This window comes from Miniopterus schreibersii (genome assembly GCF_964146895.1).
Source record: "Miniopterus schreibersii genome assembly, chromosome: 18".
NCBI classification, from domain to species: Eukaryota; Metazoa; Chordata; class Mammalia; order Chiroptera; family Miniopteridae; genus Miniopterus; species Miniopterus schreibersii.
This window is the reverse complement of record NC_138121.1, coordinates 38,672,051-38,692,675: the sequence shown is the minus strand read 5'-3', so window position 1 is coordinate 38,692,675 and position 20,625 is coordinate 38,672,051. Positions and strand designations below refer to the sequence as shown.

Genomic DNA, 20,625 nt, shown 5'->3' with positions numbered 1-20,625 from the left:
CTCACTGTGTGCAAGCCTGTGTCTAGATTACACCGAGGTTACCATGGTTATGATGGTGACGAGACAGACACGCCCCAGTGTCCATGGAGCTTACGCTCCGTGGAAGGGGGACAGCAGACAGGAGGTGCAGCCGTTCAGTACTAAGTGGTGCAGAAAGTGCAGGAGGGCCCAGTCTGAGGGACTGCATGGGGCTGATGAGCTGGGGCGGGGGGCTGGGTGCCAGGAGGGGCTGCCTGTGGCTGGAGGTCCAGGGGAGAGGCCGAGCAGGACTGGCTGGTGGAACAGAGGTGTGCAGAAGTGGCAGGACACGGGTCTGGGGTAGGGTGCGAGACAGGGTCACAGAGGCAGGCTGGGGCAGGAGCTGGCCATACTTCTAAGGGTCCTGGGAAGTCACGTGTGGGTGTGGGCAAAAGAGCGCGTGGCACAGCCTGAGTTACGGGTCTCCAAGGCGGCCTTGGCCGGGCTGTGCCATGAGTGGGGCAGGAGGCAGGTGAGGGGCTGCGGCCGAGGAGATGGGGTGGGCGGACGAGAACTGGAGCCAGGGAGACGAGAAGGGTAGAGGGGAACCACCAGGACTCAGTGGAAGATCGGGTGGGGCTGTGAACCCAGGACCCCGCACATCTGCTGGTAAGTAGTGAGCACCTCTGCGTGAGGAGCTGTCTCCTCCATCTTCCTCTCACTGCCTCCTTACCTCATCCAGAGCTTAGTCCAGGGGGCAGGCCGGCAAACTTTCCCTGGGAGGCATGGAGGGGCAGGTCTGCACTCCTGGCTGGAGCAGCACTGTCTATGTGTAAAGTGACCAGGACACAGCAGGGCTGAGCCCGCTGGGGACACCAGCTCTGACACTCCAGCCCATCTCTGCATCTGCTTACTTAGCAATGCTCGCCCTTCACAGCTCAGGAAAAATTACCAAGAATGTTATTGACTCTAATTTTAATTTGTCTACCACTCTTGTTAATGACGTCTATTTAAGACATCCATTAAAGGCCCGTGAGGTTAATTAAATGGACAATTCCAATACAGTTCTATTAGAACCCCTTGATTAAATTAATATTATAGACATTTAACAGATGTCTTAATTAGGCATTAGAGCTAAGAAATGCAAACTAAATTAGAACTAAAGCCGCTGTCCAGAAAGAGAGCTTTTTACCATCAATTTATGGCATTTGCAGGGATCTTCATGTTTATTCTTCAGAACCTGAGAGACGAGCCATCTGACAATCTTTCCTGGCTTCCAGAAAGCGCATCCCAAGAGGCCACAGTCTTAGACCACAGTCCAGATGCCAGAGCTAGAGGAGGGTAGACACCATCTGGAGTCCATGGTCCCCAAACACCAGTGATTAGAGGACCAGCTGGGGTCTCGGAGGACCATGAAGCTCTCTGGGACCCAGCCCCAGGGTCCACCTGCAGTCCAGGACCTGGCTGTGGTCATGTGCCCCATGTTGGTTCCAGTGTGGGAACCCAGGCCCCTCTCCAGAAACCCTGACCTACATTCTGTGTGGCCTGCCTTCCTCTGGAGCAAACAGACTTGGGAGTGAGAATGCTGCTGGTTTAGGCTCCCTGTTCTTGAACCTCACTAAGCAGAGCTAGACCTGCGCCCTCCCCTGTGGCCCCTCTGAATTCTAACTCCTGCAGCCATATCCCCATTAACTCTTCTCTGGCTCTGAGGCCGGAAGGTCAGAGCTGGGCAGCATATGATTTAAAGGAATGTATCACAGACACTCTGCACCACTGACCCAGCACAGCCTGACTCAGCACAGCCTGTCCCTCCCACCTGGCTGCACTGCAGGAACCACCTCCAGTCTGGAGCCCAAGTTCCACGTGGTTTTATTATCAGATAAACAGCCGAGTATTCACAGAACATGCAGACACAGGAAGAGAAGTGAAGACCCAGCACCCACCATTCGACCAGCGCTGCTCTGGTGTTTCCTGCCCATCCCTTCTCCCCCTGGGAGTGATGAGCACTCGCCCCCCAGAACTATGCCCTACCCCCCGGACTCCGCTCAGCCAGGTGCCTCTTCCCAAGCGATGAACTGTTCCCACCCTGGCTCCCTGGCTGGGGTGGTGTGTACAGAACTGCCTGCCCCTCTCTCCACGAGCTGGGTGTCAGGGGCCTGTGTTTCCGCTTCATCGGTGCTGCCTTGGGCAGCAAACGCTCACAGGTCAATGGTTCCTTTCGCTTTGAACTTCTTTGCAGACCGCTCACTTGACCGAAGCTGGAATTTGCTCCCGTAAATGTAGGAAATGAAGCCATCGGTTTCCATGGAGAACACGCAGTTCAGCTTGGGGATCACTGAAAGCAAGCAGGAGGGACAGGGAGAGGAAAAATCCTGGCAGGCTCACTCCACAAAGTGTCGTTCCCATGGTGCCAGTAGAAATAAACTCACAGGAAAATAGGGCCCGCGGGCACCAGCAGGGCTTGCAGGGGTCACTCTGCCGCAGGCCAGTTAGTCACATCCTAAATATAACTCAGCACCTGACTTTCAGGGCTAAAGGCTAAGAGCCAACCTCTCAGAACTGGGAACTCCCGGGAAAATGCAGAGCCAGGTCTTCCTACACAGCCCAGAGGGGCTCCCGGCTCGCGCTCAGTGGGAAACCTGTGACCACGCTCTGAGGTTAAAACCAGAGCGAAAGAATCTGCAAGGAGACGGGCAGCAGCAGCCAGAGCAGCTCAGAACTGAGAGGAACCAGGCCTCCAGGCGTGGTTTTGAACTTCCCGAGTCCATGAGCTGCTCACGCCCGCCCGCCCATCCATCCGCTGAGCAGGAGCCCCAGCAGGTGGGCGGGGAGCTCACAGGCCTCTGGGAAGTGAGAGGCTCAAGGCCAAGGGTGCAGTTCCTCGGCCAGAGGCAGGTGCTGCCTCGGCTTCCTGCCTGTTATGTGTTCAGCTGCATTCCTCCGGGAGGCGCTGGCTGAGCCACAGGGCAGCTCTGGTCTCTACTGGTCCCTGGAACCTGTGCTGCTCAAGGCCCTTAGACACACGAGGGAAGGCTGGTGACAGGGCCGGGGAAGGCCACACCCCACAGCACCCTTAGAGATAGTCACGAACCTTTCAGGCGGTCTTCTTTGGTGATGATTTTGAAAACGTGCTTGGTTTCCTGTAGAAGGATCCCTGTGACACCCACGTAGGAGGGGCATTTAGATTTTGTAACTGCAAAGGAAGAAGGCAGTTCCAGCTCAGGCCTCCACGGTGCTGGGGCTGCAGCCAGCCCGGCTGAGCCACGGAGGAAGGATCACGAGGGCAGCCACCAGCAGCACGAGGACTCCGCACCCAGCCCACACCGGTGCCTTTGCACAGCCCAACAGCATGTCCTCTGGGGACCCACAGGCCGGGGGTTTAGGCAGGATTTGGGAGGCAAGAGGTCACACGTGTGTCCTGCACCAAGGCCGACAGTCAGGTTTGGACAGGGCCGTGCCACATCTAGGATCTGAATGAACACCATCCCTCATGTCTTCCCATGACTGCCCAGCTCTGGCTAGAATGGGATCCTGCTACAGGCTGCCTGGCCATGAGTGACATGAGCGTCACTACCAGCAGCAGGCTCCTCATTTGACCCCACCCCAGCATAGCAACAGACATTCACTGAGCACCTGCTGTGTGCCCTACGCAGGTGCTGGGCACGGCAGTGAACAGGACAGTCCTGGCTGCTGCTCTCACAGAGCTGATGTCCTAATCGGGGGGAGGAGGAGGGCGGGGAAGGTCCACCACACAAGATAGCTGTTTTCTGGTCATGACAGTGGATGGAGAAAGTAAGGTCAGGGTAATGGGGGCACCTGTGGTGATGGCAGACCTTGGGGAAGTGACATCTGAAAGGGACCTGAATGAGGAGTCACTCCATGAACACAGAAGTCGCCGGGCAGAGGGGAGGAGCAGAGGGAAAGGCCCCCGTGCAGCCCTGAGCCTGCTTGTGTGAGAGGCAGAGCGCAGGCCAGTGTGGCCAGACCTGGGGCCCAAGGGCCTCTGAGGAGCCCTCAGAGCAGTCGGGGGAACAGTGTGTCAGCAGGAAGGGGGTCGGCAGCTTCTGCGTGGTCCAGGGGATGGTGGTGGCTCAGATTCAGGTGCTAGCACATGCTGGAGGACTGGGGGAGGGGGGGTTAGGAAAGAAGACAGGTGGACACCTCCCAGGCTTTTGCCTGAACAGCCAGGGTGAACAGTGCACTATGAGCGGTGGTGGGGACAACTGGGGGGGTGCTGACCCGAGGAGGGGCCCGGGCTCTGTCTGGATGTGTGACCTTTCGGACATGCAGGAGGCCACATTCTGTGGAAAGGTGGGCACTCGATTTGACAACCTGGGGATGTCAACTCAAAGCTGACATCTGAAACCACAGCACTGGATGAGAGACTTTCTGTTCAGGATGCCAGTGGTGGGTGAATGCCAGCAACCTCTGTGCCCTCCAGGACAGTAGTCGGGTCCCGTGTGGAGAGGGTACCAAGACCGTCTACAGGGTGTTCGGTAACTAGTGTTGGCCAGGATAGCTACAGCCATCTCTGTCCCCCTGCTGATCTGGGCACATCCACATGGAAGGGACATTCTAATATCCTGACCATGCAACGCTGCCCTAGAGTGACGACCGGGCATCGGGTGCCATGTGCTCTCGGGCATGTTACCTGAAACAATAGCGCCGTGAAGATCTGCCTTTAACAGCTTGGCCTGGATGGTCTGGGGCTGCCTGTAGAGCAAACAAAAGCCCTTACTGTCTACACAACAAAGTTCTGAAGCCGGCCCCCAGGCCGCATCTATAGTGATCAATCCTAAGGCCTATGTTCTCCCAAAGGGCAAGGCTTCAGAAATGCAACTCACGTGTCTGGCTTGAGGCCGTTGCACAAGTCCCGGATGTACTGTTTCCAGAGTTCATGCAGAGGGAGAAAGAGATTGTATCTGTGACAAAGTCAGAAAGGGGTAAAAAGTGAGGCATCAAGAACTTGGGATTATAAAAGTACTGAGCTTGGCTTTATGCCAAGGACAACCTGGGGTCACCTGTCTCAGTTCAGGTGCTTCCACCTTTCAAACCTGTTTCCTCACTGGTAGAACCCTCTAGAGGCTATGTTTCTGCTCATGAGAGGAGGAAAGTACTCCTTCCTTTGCCCTTCATCCTCACTGCCAGCTGGACACTGCTGTGACAGCTGGAGCTTAGGCAGCCATCTGAGACCACGAGGCAATATCTAGAGATGCTGGAGCAGCCAGGACACACTGAGGGCCACACTGCATGGGTCCCAGAGGGCTGCAGATCCACCTGCCACACCAGCCCAGCACATTGCTCATCTGAACTTCTTTTCATGAGAGAAACAAACTTCAGTCTTGTTTAATCCTGTTACTCTGAGGCTCTGCATTTCAGGAAGCTGCACTAGGTGAGCCCGCATTAAACAGGAGATGCTGGTCATCATACAGGACCCCGGGTAAGGTGACAGGTCTGCCTGGAAGGGGAGTGGGAGAGCGGTGGGACAGATGGGAGGGAGCAGATGAGAGGACCTCAACAGCTTTCCTCTGGGGCCACTGTCACATGTCCTGGCACCTCGTGGGGAATCCATTTACATGGAACTGTGGGTGAGAGAACTGAGAACCTTAGGCTCAGACCTGAAGTGGGTTCTGGCGGTGGGGACACCACGAAGTCCATCTGGGCAGGGAGTAGCCTCTCCTGCACCCAGAGCCCAGCTGATTTCTCAAGAGGGGCCATGGACAGTCACACTTTGTCTAGCGAATGTGGGAAGCTACTGGCTACAGATCTTGAAGTGAAAGTCTACAAACAGTCCTAAGGCTCGCACACAGAGCTGTGGCCAAGGAGGGTGTAGTGTCAGCAGGAGGAAGGAGCGTGCCCTCCCACAGAGCACCGTGTCCCTCTTGGAGGCTTCCAAAACACATGGCAGCTCTTTGGCAATAAAACCCCAGGGGGTGATTCTGCCTAGTGCTATTAAAGGCTATAAAGAGATATATGTTAAGAAATCTCAGCTGCTCTTTTTCTAAAAAAGCTGAAAGACAAACGGCCTGTTGCCCTAGGCAACAGACTCACTATGGGCATCGGTCTTATTAGTTAGGGCTGGGATAGAAGCCAGCCAGTCTCACCAGCCTCACTATTAAAAGCCAAACCCAAATCCAAACCCAGGCCCATTGGTAAAGGCAGGCTGCCCCCTGGTGGCAGAAGTGGGAGAGGCTTCCCAAGTTCACACCCAGACTGGGCACTCAGACCCCTGGGGAAGGTGGCAGGAAGCAGGAAGCCAGGTACCTCTGCTGCTCTGGCTTAATGTCAAAGAGCCGCAGCTCCCTCCTCTGCCGGGCAGAGAGGCCCCTGGGTTTCTTCTTCTTTTCCTTCTGTTTCCGGCGAGGGAAGTACTCCAGCACCACGGCCTTGCGCTGCAGCTGGTCCTTGCGGGCCTCGGGGCTCATGTGGGGCGTGCTGCGCTTCAGGAAGGCCTGCACGAAGGCCTCGGCCCGTGGGGCTCCTGGGCGCTGTGTGGGGCGGGGGGGGGGGGTTCACTGCTCTGCCAGGCACAGCCAGGACCCCATGCCCTCCCACCGGCAGGCTGCCTCCGCCAACAGAGGCTGCCACAACCTCTCACGTGTCAGGTGTCCCCCACCCAGGGCTGTCCAGATGCAAAAGTCACATTCAAATGCCAGTCTGTGGCTGTCAAACGACAGCCAGGCCAGATTCTGGCTGACTTCTTGCTTCTCTGAGGTTATTCTGATGATAAAAAACCAAACCTCTGGAATATCAGTCTTTCAAGATCTTGATTCCAAGGTGTCTCCCTCCTCATGAGTCGCCGGCACAGCTTCCACCACATGGGCAACTCATGGCGGCAGCCACCAGACATAATCCACAAATCTCACCTACGAAATGTGGTTTGCTTGCCCTCTTTGGAGGTGAAGGGGACACCAGGCTATGTCCACCTGAAACCTGCCCTGGTGGACACCTATTCATTGTGTCCCCACACAGTGGGAGATGACACAAATCAGGAAGTCCCAGGTAACCAAGCCTGACTTTGGCATGAAGGGAAAGGGGACAAGCATATGGAACAGGCCATCAGAACAATAGGCCTTGGCAGAGCCTAACACATGTACTGGGCAGATGAGGAGAGAGACATGGGAAAGAACACCTAAAGCAGCACGAAAGGGCCCTGGCTGGTGTTGCTCAGTGGTTAGTGTTGCCCTGTGCACTAGAGGGTTGCAGGTTCGATTTCTGGTCAAGGGCACATACCTGGGTTGCAGGTTCAATCCCTGGCCTCAGTTGGGGCACGTGAGGGAGACAACCAATGTGTCTCTCTCACATCTATGTTTCTCTCTCTCTCCCCCTCTCCCTCTTACACTCTCTCTAAAAATCAATGGAAAAAATATTCTCGGGTGAAAGGAGCACAAAAGGCTTTGAAGCCACCAAGCCATCTCTGCCATCACCTCCATCATTCCCTGCCAAGCACCTACCTGAACATCAAGCTCTTCTGCCTCTTTCTGAGAGAGGGCGTGATAGATTATACCTGGGGGTTAAAAAAACAGACACAGATTCCTGTTGAGTATAAGACCCAAGTCTTTTTAAACTGTTAAAATAACAATGCTTATTCAGAGACAGGAGAAAACTGAATGGTACAGAGAGCAGAGTTTCAAACCTTTCTTGGAAGCTTCTTATCCTACCTTCCAGCCACATCCATCATAGAAATCCCAAGGGTGGGCTTCAAAATAGTGCTTCTCAAACACCAGTGTGTGTAAGAACCTCTGGGAATTATTAAAATGTAAATTCTTGGGCCCCATTCTCATATCCTGCACTTCTAGCAAGTTCTCAGGTAAAACTGCAGGTCAGCAGACCACATTGGGAGTTGCACTGGTTTAAAACACTGTGAATGAAAAGGGGCTACATACTAAAACTGACAAGTTCAGGGGAGGCCTGTGTGGTAGCCTTACAAACTCAGAGACTTAAAGTAACCACATAGGATGGTCTGAAATTAAAACTTTTTAACTAAAAGCAGTTTATGGTGGGTAATCATGTCCTAGGCTGGAATCTCCCCTGACAAAAGTTAATCTTTACCCTAATTGAGCCTATTGTCTTTTTCACATCTACAATAACATACCTTTGGAATGTCAAAGTAAATTCCTTTTTCCAGGCCCCTCAAAGTATAGGTACTGCACCAGAGTGGAGGCCACAAAATCCCTCATTGTTACTGTTATTGTGCTAATTGTTGACTAACTGTCCTGTGCTCACCTATGTAAAAGAAGTATATGTCTATCATTTTACTTTTCATCCGATTCCAGAGGTTTCCCCGCTTTGCTTTCTCCCATCTCCCTAATCTTTCACCAGTGGGTTTCACGTAATCCACTTACATCTCCTCTTGATTGTAATGTATAAAATAGGGTGCAAAACTGCCATTTTTCAAGAGCATTTTCTCAAACCGTTGAGATTTTGCTTCCCAGCAATTGTCATCATCAGTGTGGCTCAAATAAACTCACAGAAATTCTCTCTACAGGCTTGAATGTTTCTTACGTTGACAATACCACAGGTTAGAAGCCCGAGGAGTTGTTCAATTTAAAAAGAAGTAACTCATTTAAAAGTCATGTGATACAGATGGTTGTGACTATTACCTTTTGTTAAAAAATATTTTTCAGTTTAATATCTATGAAACTGGAATGTATCATACAATTGATGGTGTCCTAAACTGACAATACAGTAGGTCTTTCTTCAAGCTCAAAATATTGACCAATGTGGTTTGAAACTCTCAACACTTCCACACTCCTGTTTCTTACTTAGTTTGTCTGAAGAAGAGAACTGTGGCCCTGGGGACAGCGTATGGGTGTGAACAGAACAAGGACAACACAAAGGCCTGGTTTAAGCACCCAAAAATTAGAAACCTCAGTTCACACTACACTCTTATAAATTTCATCCCAATCCCCTTGTGCATCCCTTTTACATTTGATAAAACAAACCAAAGTGGTTAGAAGTTTATATATGGAGTCTAGTTCTCCCTCAAAAGAAAGATGGAGATTATAACCTGTTTGTAGAGAGCAATTTGCAAGGCTCGGCCCGGGAATGACTGCTTCACCTGTCACCGGCCCCTAACTTAGAAGTCTTTTCTGTAACAATACACATCTAGCGTTTATTGAGCACTCATTACTTGCCAAGCACCTCATTAAAAGCTACACGTATTTTCTCTCATTATACCTTCCGGACAATCATTTAACGTGGTTATTGTTCCTCTTATGCGCATGAGAAGACTGAAGCTCGGACATGCTGAGATGCCTATCCTGACCACACAGGTGGGCCTTCGCAGGCGGAGCCCAAATCCCGAGGCGAAGCCGCCGTCCGCGGGGGCTGCGCCCCGCCCCCTCCCCGCGCCGCTCTCCGCTCCGCGCCCGCGCCGTGCGTGGGCCGGTCACTGCCCAGCGAGCTCCCAGAGCCTTCGCCGGACCAGGGTACTTAACGGAGCAGCAGGCTGGGCAGGCGCCGACCAGGCTCACCCAGGGAGCAGCGCTCAGGCCGGGCGAAGGCGCGGGGCCGCCTGGAGCACACGCGCCCCGACCAGCCCGAGAGGAGGCCTCCGGCTGACACCAGCCCCGCCTCAGACGCGGGACCGGGCAGCCGCGCCTCTGGACCTCAGTGCCCCGACGTGAGCTGGGGCAAGTCCACGGCAGTTCCATTCGCACCCACAGCGCCCCCCCGCCAGCGCCCAGGCCAACCCTCTCCCCCGACCCCGTGGCCCCGGCCCGCTCACTCTTCATTCTGGGGCCGCTTCCGGCGCGCTCTGATGACGTCTCCGCAGGCGCCGCTCCCGCGGTCCCTCCTCCACCTTCTTCAGCCGCCCTCGGCCACCGCGGCCCCTGTCGTCAGAGCCGGCGGTGGCGAGGTTCCCCGCGGCGGAGCTCGCGCGGCACGCCCGCGGAGCCAGCAGACAGACAGGCTGCGGCCCGCAGCCCGGGTCACGGGCGCCCGCAGCTCGCGGTGGCGCCGCCCGTGACGTCACCCAGCGCGCCGACGGAGGGTGGCGCATGCGCCTGGCGCGGCGGGCGGTGGGCGGTGGGTCCGCGTGGGCCCTTCCTCCCGGGGCTTCGCGGGCGGGCGCGGGCGCGGCGGGGCCGCGCAGGCTTAGTTTTCCCTTTTTTTCACCAGCTCCGAAGGGAAACTTTCAGACCGGCTCAGGCGCTTCCCCGTAGGGATCCGCTGGGCTCCGGCGGGCGGGCGGTGCCTCGCGGGCGCCCCGGGCTCTGCGGCCGCCGCCGTCCAGCGGGACGGGGGTCCCCAGGGCGCGCCCGCGCCCCTGGCCCCGCGCCTTTGCGGGGCGCGGGTCTCCGCCGCCGCCCTGAGACCGCAGGAGCGAGCCCGCGCGTGGGCCCGCGCCCGGAGCCAGCGCCCTTGCGCCCTCCCCTCCCTTCAGGCTGAGGAAGTGCCTGCGAGCCCGTAACGACGACCTGGAGGGCTTCGTTCTAGTGAAAGTTGTAATCCTCCAAGTTAAAAAAAAGCCGGTGTAGGATTTTGTGTGTTTCGCGTGTGCATGCATGTACATGTACACACACGCATACGCGCACATGCACACCTGTGTCAGACGTAGGTCCGTATGTATCCGTAGGGCACTTTTTCTTCCTTTGTTTCTTTTAAATGACTAAGCCGGCGTGTTTGGAGGATGCGACCTGGGCTTGTTTTCCAGACGGGGCGGCCGGCCGGTGCTGTGGGACCCCAGCAGCGCCTGCTTCCTGGGGCTTGGAGCACTCAGCGAGCTGGTGCCCACGTCGAAACAGGCCTGGCACCGAGTACCATCGTCTGCACGCTCACAAAGCTGAAACAGTCCCCCAGGCTCAAGATTATGGGCTTCCCTGGCCCTGCTTTGCCCTTGCTCTGTGTGCTGGTCCAGGCTGGTGTCCTCACAGGGGAGCCAGGGGGGTGCTGTTGGGGTGGGGGGTGGACACAGTGGCCCCAGCAGGCATTTGTCAGGCTCAGTGACGCGGCTGGAGAATGCCCATTCTGATAGAGTGAAGAGACTGGGCTGCAAGGGGCCAGTGCTAACGTGGGGCATTCCTGCTGGGCAGACGCTCTCCTGCTTGTTAATTGGGTGCTTAGGCCGCAAGGATTGAAGAACTGATGCTTACAGGAGGACGGGCTGGCAACCCTTCTGCTCAAGAGGCAGCTCCATGCTCTAGATTAGTTCAAGACCAGCCATTTGGAATTCCGGACAGCAGGGGCTGTCACACTTGGCGTGCGTGGCCAAACACCAGTTTCTGGAATCCAGGTTTCTCTGCCATTCAACCTCCACAAGTCACTCTGGGAGGCTTTCTTGATCCCAAGTGTCTGAAACACAACTGCAACAGAATCCTCTGGCTCCCCAAAGAGGTTTTACTCTGAACTGAGCCCAATGAGGAAAGCTTGGTTTTGGTTTCATGACAGAGTGTCTGAATGAACAGGGGGCTTTTTGGGGTCCTAAGAGATCTCCTTCCCTGGATGTTTGGGGTAGTTCCCGAGGACCTGGGAGGGTTTTTAGGGAAGTCACTGCAGGCCGCATGCTCACACGTACCCTTGCTTCTTCTGACCTGTGCTCAACTTTGGGGAAGCAGCCATTGGCTCTGAGTGAAAGAGCTGCGTGCTTGCATATGTATGAGTCCATTCTGGCCCCAAATATGGGAAAGGGGGAGGGAGAAAGGAGCTGATAGTACATCCCAGCACTTGGCACTGGGGCAGGGCTGGGAGCTAAGAGACCTCTCTGTGGTGTTGGACTCCTAAAGCCCTGCTGGAGGTAGTGGGCAGATATTTGAAGCCAGAGGAGGCTGCCATGGGGATGCTTCTGGCTTCCCCACAGCCCCTGTACTGCCTGGTGCCGGAAGGGTCAGGTCCTGGGAAAGGTGCTTTGTGTGGTCGGGTCCTGAGGGCCACTTCCTGCGGCTGGAGCCCTCAGAGGGACTTGGGCAGTTGAAGAGCTGGGCCATGCAGGCTGCCAGCTGGAGAATGGCTCCATGTCCAAGCTGGCTCCAGAATCATTTTCCATCTTCTCCGGGCCTGCATGTGTCCTCATTCGTGAGGCTCCTCCCTGCCTATCAGTGAGGCGTCGGGACTGGCCCCAGTTTCTCCGGTGCTGGTCTGCAGAGCAGTCATGGCCTGGGTGGGCTGCAGCCCCCTCTGTGAGCTTGGAGCAGCTCCTCTGTTTGTCTCAGGTCCTTGGACTCAGTGGGGACCCCGGGAGCCATGCGCCATGGATGGAGCAGGTGTCTCCAGCACAAGCCTGGGGGCCTGTTGTTGGTCACCTTTGGAGCAGTGCTGCCTGTGAGGGTCGCCCCACACCTTCCCCATGGGAGCCGAGAGGCGGGGTGGGGGGGGTGGAGGAAGAAGATGGTGGAGGTACCAACCCGGGGGCACACTTCAGATTTTTGATGAAGGTCGAGTCTGCTGCGAAACTTATTTTTCTATATAATGAGGCTTTTTGATGCCCAGAGAACAGGCTTCAATATTAATCTGGACATTTGGACTCTGGCAGGTTCTACTGACCTTTATTATTTATTGGTTTGCTTCTGTCCCTGGGGAGGTCTTGGAGCCTCGGACACGGAAGCTGCCGCGGTCGCAGCAGGAACTCCGAGTCTGCAGGAGATGGCAGCCTATTCCAAGGGCTGAGTCGGCCGGGTTCCCGTCTGGCAGCATTTCCCCTCCAGCCTGTCAAACCCCTCGCCTCAAAGAATCACAGCCCGCGGCACTAAAACCACGGCCATCGGCCATCGGGGGCGGGTTGTTGCTCTAAACGATGAAGCTGGGTTTTGATCAATACCCTTCCTGCCAGAAGGAACAGTTACAGAGTCGAGGGGTTGAAATAAGAGGCTAAAGGAGAGAGGGATTGTGAGAGCCTGGGGAGGAGGCGTGACTGTCAGTGACATTCAGAAATGGATGGCGAGTGACCGAGGTGGAGGAGCGGGGACCGCTCCTGTTTCAAGTGGGGCGTGCCGCTGTGTTTGCTTTGGAGGTGCCCTTTCCCCTTTTACTATGAAATGATTTTCTACCCAGTGACCTTATTACCAGGGAAAGAGACGGTTGCACCACTGAGTAATGCAACACTGGGCAGCGATGTATTGACACGAGCTCACGAATTTCATGTGATAAGTGTCCTTTTTTCTGTGTTTACAGAGGTAGGAATTGAGACAGAGGAAGCTGAAGTTACTTAGCAAAATTGCTACCAATTAAGCTTTATTTACTTTTTCGACTTTAGAGAGAATGTGGTGACATTTATTTGTGACATCAGGGTTAGGAACCTCTTAATTGCAATTTTCTCTCCTCCTTCTCAAGGGAGAGGAAGTGCTTGTGGCAGAAGTCGAGGCTGAGAGGACCAAGGAATGGTGAGCACCCACTGCCTGTCATAATCCCGACCTCAGCGCTTGGACACTGGGACTCACAGAGACGAATGCCTGAGACCCCTTGGAAGGCGGAGGGCTGCCTCCTGCGGGCCAGGAGTGGGGCCTCCCTCAGCGCTGCATTCCAGAGTCACCATCACCAGCCCCCATGGCCTGTCCCAACCCTGTGTATAGCCACAGACCAGCTCTGGCCCCAGGGGTCCAGGGTGCCTGGAATTCCAACAAAGGAGAGTCTTTCAAAAGGAGGTTGGTCTCTCCAGTTTCATTTGGAAATGCGGGTACCCCCATTGAAGGTAATAAATAAAGCCTGCCCAGTGACAAGGTGGGCTGCTCACCTGGCAGCCATCGCCTGCCGGGAGCCCCTGGGGTGGAGCCGGGGCCAGGGGGTGACATAAGGGGGGAGATGGGACTGGCCACACACTTTATTGATTTTACCCTTTGGCTCCACAGTGGAAACCTGGATGTGGACAAGTCCTGGGAGCTCAACTTCTCTCTGTTGGGCATAACGGGGGGAAGGAAATTGTTTTCCTTCTTTCTTACTCCGTGGTTCCCCCTAGGCTGAGGATCTGCACCAACTACTCAGGGGCCAGTGGGGGAGCCCATGGATGCCCGACACCCGCCTTGTTCCCGGGCAGGCCCATGCTCTGCGTGCCCCAGGCTGGGCGCTTTGGGAGGAGCCTGACTTCCCCTCCCTCCCCAAGACACAGCTGCTGCCCCAGCTCCTCACTCTGCCTGAAAGGTGGTCTGTTATGAACGCAAAATCCAAACAGAGAACCAGTCCTGACATACATGAAAGCCCGGGGGAGGTACGTCAATTCATCCAAGTGCCAGGAGGTCCTTCCTCTTTTTTCTTTAATTAGGTAATTGATCAGCAGCATTGATCAGAAAAAATGCCTGGCTGACCATATTCTCGGATGAAGGTCAATGATGTTAATTTTCAGTCTATCAGTTTCTGCCTCGGGCACTCAGTGGAAGGGATAAAGCTGTGCAGGGTGTCTCCGGGTGGGACCCAGGACAGCTGTGCCCTCAAAGGGGCTCCAGGAGACTTGATTTCACCAGCCTATGTGACAGATTACAAAAAGGGAAATCGCCATAGACAGACTCTTTTTTTTCCCTCTGGCTCAAATGCTGGGCCTCCCTCCTGAGAGGGAGAGGTGGCTGAGCAGAGTGTGAGCGGCCCCCTTGCCTCGTGCCCGGATCCAAGCCCCCCTCTTCCCTCCAGCACACATTTCCTTCCCTAAACCCCAGATCTTGTCAGCATTGTGAGAAAACCTTAGGCTGAAAGGTGACAATCACCTGCCTCAAATGCCGAGAAAGCCAGAAATTGCCCACAGCGAAGGTTCTAGGGTTTTGGTTTGTTGACTGTTGCCTCCTTCTAAATGTCACGATTCTTTGTGTTTTAGCTTCTTGAAGGTATGCCTTCGACAGTCTCATCAGTCTTTGGAAATGGCAGCTGTGTTTGGTGCCTGCCCAGGTCCTGTCCCCTTCCTACTTTGGTGTGTGTCAGCCCCACTTCCAGCACCCGGCACCTGCACCTCTTTGCTGAGGGCTCCTCTGCACCCAGTCACCATGCTAAGGCTGCCGGGAGAGGTTCTCAAGGACACTCTGGCTGGTGTGGAAACGCCCAGCTCCTTTACCCTGTCGGGGGGTAACTGAGAGCCCCCCACAGGATCAGTCTCACACACCTTCTCCTTGAGCACCTGGATGTATAACTTGTTTACCTGGGACCACCTTTCCCCAGCTGCAGGGCCCTAAGCAGAGGGAGGGGTTGGTGAGGGGGAGAAGACTGAAGCGCGTGTGACAATGGGCAGTGGTGGCTCTCAGCCTGGTTCCAGCCCTGTCGTGAAGCTCAGCTTCAGTCGCCCTTGGGTTCCCTGAGGATCCCCTTGTTGGCCTCTGCTGCACCTGAGCTGGGGCCTCAGTCAGCATCCAGAGCGCCCACCGTGGATACGAAGTCACATAGGGTGGAAGGAATGTCCTGCGTGGCACAAACAGTGTCTGCTGCAGTCACAACAAACAACAGGTCACATCTCATCCCTGCGCCTGAGTAACCCGATGTGGGAATTAGCAAACTGGAGTGGCTGAATAACGGTTCCCAGTGTGTTTGCAAAGGAGCTTCTAGTACAAACTCCCCTTCCGCCCTCCCCAGCGGCACACACTGGGGAACTGGGTGCGTCACTTACGGGAACAGCAAGGACAGAGCCTCGGAGCTCGCCTCTGGGCTAACGGTTCCTATTGTGTAGAACGTGCTCGTGGCAGCATCCAAGCGCACGCATCTCTTCAATAAATAAAGCCGATTGCTAAGATCTTTCACCCCTGCTAGGTCGTGGCCTCAGCCCCTGCCTCATAGCGTCAGGGGGGAGCAGTGGCACATTGCTCACCTACTTGCCCGATTTCCCTCTTCCAGGCTGTCAACAAATGCCTCCTTTGGACCCGGGCCCGCCTTTTCATTTGCCAAGTATTGGCGCGGTCCTGCCTGTGTCCCGGCGAGTGTACGCAGAACCCCAGCTCTGACGGCTGAGTGAGTTTTCCTTGTTATTTTTGATTTGTGTGCCGGGCTCCCTCGCATCTGGCTCCATCATGGCAGGTGCCCTCTGATCGCGTGGCGAGGCACTGTCCCCCAGGTGTCACTCCCTGCGAGGACGCCGCGTGCCACAGCGCTTCCCAGAGACGCATGGGCTGAGACGCCACACAGGCTGCCTTTGCACAGACACCCTGAGACCCACGGGGTCCTGTTCCCACAGCCCAACACATCCCACGAGAAGATGCAAGGAGGCCACCCCTTGTGGTGACAGCAGCTCGTGAGAACCCTGAGCCTGGTGCACACAGCAGCAGCTCCGGAGTGAAGACACCCAGCTGTGTCTGGCTCACGGTGACCCTCCAAGCGCCAGGGACAGGGCGGAGGCCTCAGAAGGCCCAGCTCAAGTGCCACTTCAACTCATTTTGGGGCATTTGATGGGCTGCTGCCACCCCTCCCCACGCTCTGTCACAGTTAGTTATTCCTCCCTCCAGGTGCCTTTCTACTGCATTACTGGGCTGATCTCGGTCAAATCTGAATCCCAGTGCCTGTGCTCAGCCTCCTGCTGGGCCACCTGCTCCTTTAGGGTGGGGGGCTTGCAGTCATTTATCCCTGCTACACAGGGCTGTTTCAGGGCACTAATTACACAGGGCTGTTTCAGGGCAATAATTACACAGGGCTGTTTCCCGAGCAATCATCAATGTGTATCTGTTGAATGAATAAAAGTAGCTAATGACCAAGCTTTGCAGACGTCCCACATCCCCAGCCCCCTTTTCCCCTGAGTCCTGCTTGCCACCCCTCCAGTGTTTGGGCCAAACAGAGCCAACTCCTTTGTGCCATCTTTTGGGGCCGTGGGTGTGCAGGTTGCCCACTCAGATGTGCGGGCTCCCGCCTCACCTGCTCCATGCCTCCACCCCAGCCGCCCTGGGGCCAGTTTTGAGAAGCATCGAGCGCCCTGAGAGCCTCTTTCCACAGAATAAATGTTCTTCTGAAAAACGCTGGGAAGTTACATCTTTATAAATTGAATTTTCCCTTTTTTTGGTAGATTGCCTTTTCTTTAATTAAAGAATATTTTATCGCTTTTAGCTTATTACAGAAGTAATAAATGTTCATCACAGAAAAGTCAAACCTCACAGTCATTAAAGTGCACACAACCCCACCTGTCGCGGAGACAAACTTTCAACACCCCGGTGCACAACCTTCTAAACCTTGGTGCCCGTGTGTGCGTGTGTGCGCATGTGCGAGTGTGTGCGTGAGTGTATGTGCACGTGTGCATGTGTGCGCGTGTGTACATGCACGCCCGCTTCTCTTCCTCCTTGTATAAAATCGGACTCAAACCCTATTTAAACGTGCTGCGGGAGCTTGCTACTTAAGAGAATTCTGAAATGATTCCTTTGGGATGTGAATAATTCCCCTGGGATTTTTTGTGGTACTGGCTCAGGCAAAATCTGGAAGTCATAAAGTATTTATGGCTGGGCGGGTGTGAGCCTGACAATCTGAAAATTCCTCTCTCTCTGCCTCCGTATCGGTACACCTGCCCATCTCCCGTCCAGCCGTCCATCCACCCATCCGCTGGCCTGTCATGGATCTCCCATTCAGCGTGGAGAGTGAGAGAGAAGCGCAGGGGAGCGGGTGGCTTGGGGGGTGCCCTCGGCGGGAGCCACGCACCCAGGCTGCATACTCATGGCGTTCCCCCAGGGCTGGGTCAGAGGGCCCGGGGGACCTCCCTCCCTGCCGCACAAATTAAAATCGCTCCATTACGTGCAGCACAGAGCAGACTGGCTGAAGATCAGCATCTTCTCTTTGAACAACATAATTGAATGTCTCTCAGCCTGAACCCCTCACTGTATTGATTTGAATTAATTATTTGTGCATTTGTAATCTGGCTTCTCCTGCCCAGGAAGAGTGCCCTGCATTGAAACACTGCGTGGCTGCCGCCTCCCCAGCAGTCACCTCTGGTCAGGAAGCCTTTTGCAGCTCTAAAGACAGTTAATCACTCAAATGGAATGAGTTTCTGCTGATAAAGGAGAGCCTTCCCTGCGAAGCCGACAGTCCGTTTAATGGGCATTAGCGTTCTGAAGAGAGGCTGTGTCTGCCGGAGTGGAGAGCACCCATTCACTGGGGCCCCGTGTGGACAAGCTGTGGGAGGGTCATTTTTACCCTCGAGGGTCGTAGTGCTGGGTCAGCGGAGGGGGGTTAGGGCATCAACCCCACGCCTTTTGGTATTTATTTTATTTTATTTTTTAAAAATATATCTTGAGGAAAGGAGGGGGAGAGAGAGAGAGATAGAAACATCAATGATGAGAGAGAGGGTCATTGATCGAGCCCACAACCAGGGCATGTGCCCTGACCGGGAATCGAACCCCGATCGCCTGGATCCCAGGGCAATGCTCAACCTCTAAGCCACGCCCAGCGGGCGCCTTTTGGCATTTAGGGCATAAGAATATGTTCAGCTGCAACAGCTGAACGGGGAATTAGTTGGTTATGTAGATACGAGTATGTTGGTAGATTGCACTATAGACACACTACAGACTTTCAAAAGCAAAACAGAAAATTTTGAATACTCCCATTTACTAAAAAAAAACAACAACACAGAAAAAAATCAACATTTGCAAGGAAAAGAAAACTCAGGTTATCTACAATCCAATTTTATATCTTTGCCATGTTCTTAAATAGGAGACTGGATACGGTTGTTTGAAACATCAGTTACTCGCTTTGGGAATGGGAGTCTGGTTAGCCTCCAGCCTTCTTTGCTCCAGGCCTCTGCATTCTGGATGGCTGCGCTGCCTCCTGGCCCCGTAGGGCCAGCCAAGTGACCACGCTGTCAGCGTGGGGCAGGGCAGGATGGGGCAGCAAAGGCTACCTGAGTGCGCACGGAGTTGCCCACAGGCGCTCACAGACTGTGTGCCTGAGGGCACAGAATGGCAGGGGGCAGGAGTGCTTGGGCTTGGAGGGCAGTGTGGGGACTGCTGCCTCACAGGGGACAGCTGCTGCATGCTGCCTGAAGGCCCGCGTGGGTCAGCAACATGAGGTGCCGTAACCAGGCACCGGGTATCACCCTGTCGAATGCAGGGGCTCCTTCCGTGGGCGTGGGGCCGGGCTCACTCTCCCCAGCATGTTCTCCTCGCCTGCCTCTTGCTCAGCCTGCAGCAGGGGTGGCGTTTGACCTCCTGCCCTCCCTACCCCCCTGCTCTCCTTTCGGTGTTAGGCATGACGCTGACCCATAGTTTTGCAGTCCCTTCAAGCTGACGGGCGGTCCTCACAGGCTGGGACCAGAGCGGCTGCATTGCCAACCACCCTGCATTCATCCTAAACTGAAATAAACCATCTTGTCCTTGAACTCGTCTGCTCTGGGCTGAGAACAAAATCCCAAGGAAAAGGTCCTTTGGGTGGTGAGTTTGAACCCATGGCTTTTGTTTTTGGTGGGTACTTGTCCCTCCTGGTTTGCATGTACCCCTTACATTCCATGCAGGCTGCCCACTCTGTCCTGGGAGTGCTGGTGCGGGACCCCAGAGAGCTCGCACCCAGGTGCCATCCATCTGCTTGTGGACCCGCAGGTGCACACCTGACTGCCCCCTCCCTCAAGTCCAGGGCACTGAACCAGCAGGGACCAGAGGGGTTTGCTCTGGCCTCCTGTGGACCCAACTTCCTCCTCAGCCTCAGTCTGACTTCCATTCACTTCTGTTCGGGGGGGTCTATGCTCCCACATTAGGGAACTTGCCCAACCTCATCTACGACTTCCCCTAAATCCCTGGTCCCCAGGAGGAGACCTAGGCTTGTTCCTCTGTGTGTGAAGTGCTGCCTGTGGATGCAGAGCACAGGGCGGCCCGGAGAGCAGCTCCCCAGAGCACACCTGCCTCCTCTCCCTGCGGCATCACACGGGGCCAGTGGCTTCCCCCAGGGGCCTGGCTGACGAGGCGCACCTGCAGAGGGGCTGGTTCGTGTGATGGGAGATGGCTCCCCAACTCCCGGTCCCTAGAGTGATCCGGCACCAGCCCAGCCCATCGCTGACTGGTCCTCTCCACTGCACCTGCGTCAGGGAAGCGCCTTGCTGGTTTCAGCTCAGAGGGCCCGTATCTGAGCTGAGGTTAGCCCGCCGCAGCATTAGCTGTAAAGAGCGGTTATCCTCCTGGACAGAACACTACCCACCAGGCAAAATGATTACATGTACAGCTCAAATGGTGCTGATCAATAGAAATGAAATGTGAGACAATTTAATGTCTCCATCACCGGAAACAGCAGGCCCCGGGTCCCCTCCTCAGCAGCCCAGCCCCTCAGCTCCACAGGGGGAGCTCTGCAAGTGTGGGATGGTCCAGGTGCACTGCTCTTTTCCCTTTCCCCGCACAAGCAGGATGTCCTTGCCCAGGCCGCCCAGGGGGCTGGACTGTGCCGCAGGAACGCGCCCCCGCGGCTCAGGCTGGCGCATGGTGCTGCAGGCCCAGGGCTGGCCAGCAGGGGCTCTGCGCCGCGGGAACGCGGGACTGGCCGCCCGGCGTTTGCTGTGCGGGTCGTTGCTGGTCTTGCGGGTCGTGCTTCAGACCAGCAACCAAACGCCTGGGCTCAAGTCACGCCGCCCTTCCACGCACAGCTCGCTGGCGGAGCTCCTTACGTGGCCACCAGGAACGGAGCCCGGACCCCGAGCCGTCGGCGGAGAGCTGCAGGCGCCGGTGAGCAGCATCAGTGCAAAACACGCTGGTGTAAGAACCGGCTGGGTCTCGGACAAATCCAAGAGATCGGCTATTTAGTGCAATCCTGTCGGGGATTAAAGAAAAACAGCCCCCGAGGCGTGTCTATTTCTTTAAGACGTGTGTG

General features: G+C 55.5%; 1 protein-coding gene across 3 annotated transcripts; it reads right to left on the bottom strand.

Moving 5' to 3' along the window:
* Nucleotides 1-1,159: 1,159 nt before the first annotated feature.
* Nucleotides 1,160-9,947, bottom strand: POP4 (POP4 homolog, ribonuclease P/MRP subunit). Of its 3 annotated transcripts, none has more exons than XM_081118068.1 (7): nt 9,689-9,947; nt 7,413-7,465; nt 6,223-6,446; nt 4,803-4,880; nt 4,610-4,671; nt 3,050-3,151; nt 1,160-2,293 (listed from the first exon to the last, which is right to left on the bottom strand). In XM_081118068.1, exons 1-7 carry the CDS (start codon nt 9,693-9,695, stop codon nt 2,157-2,159), a joined length of 663 nt encoding a protein of 220 aa, XP_080974194.1. In that variant the 5' UTR covers nt 9,696-9,947; the 3' UTR covers nt 1,160-2,156. The 3 variants fall into 3 exon arrangements, with proteins under 3 accessions (XP_080974194.1, XP_080974195.1, XP_080974193.1); XM_081118069.1 differs by having other exon boundaries at nt 1,804-2,293; nt 6,223-6,824; nt 9,689-9,932; XM_081118067.1 differs by having other exon boundaries at nt 1,804-2,293; nt 9,139-9,698.
* Between the last annotated feature and the right edge of the window lie 10,678 nt (nt 9,948-20,625).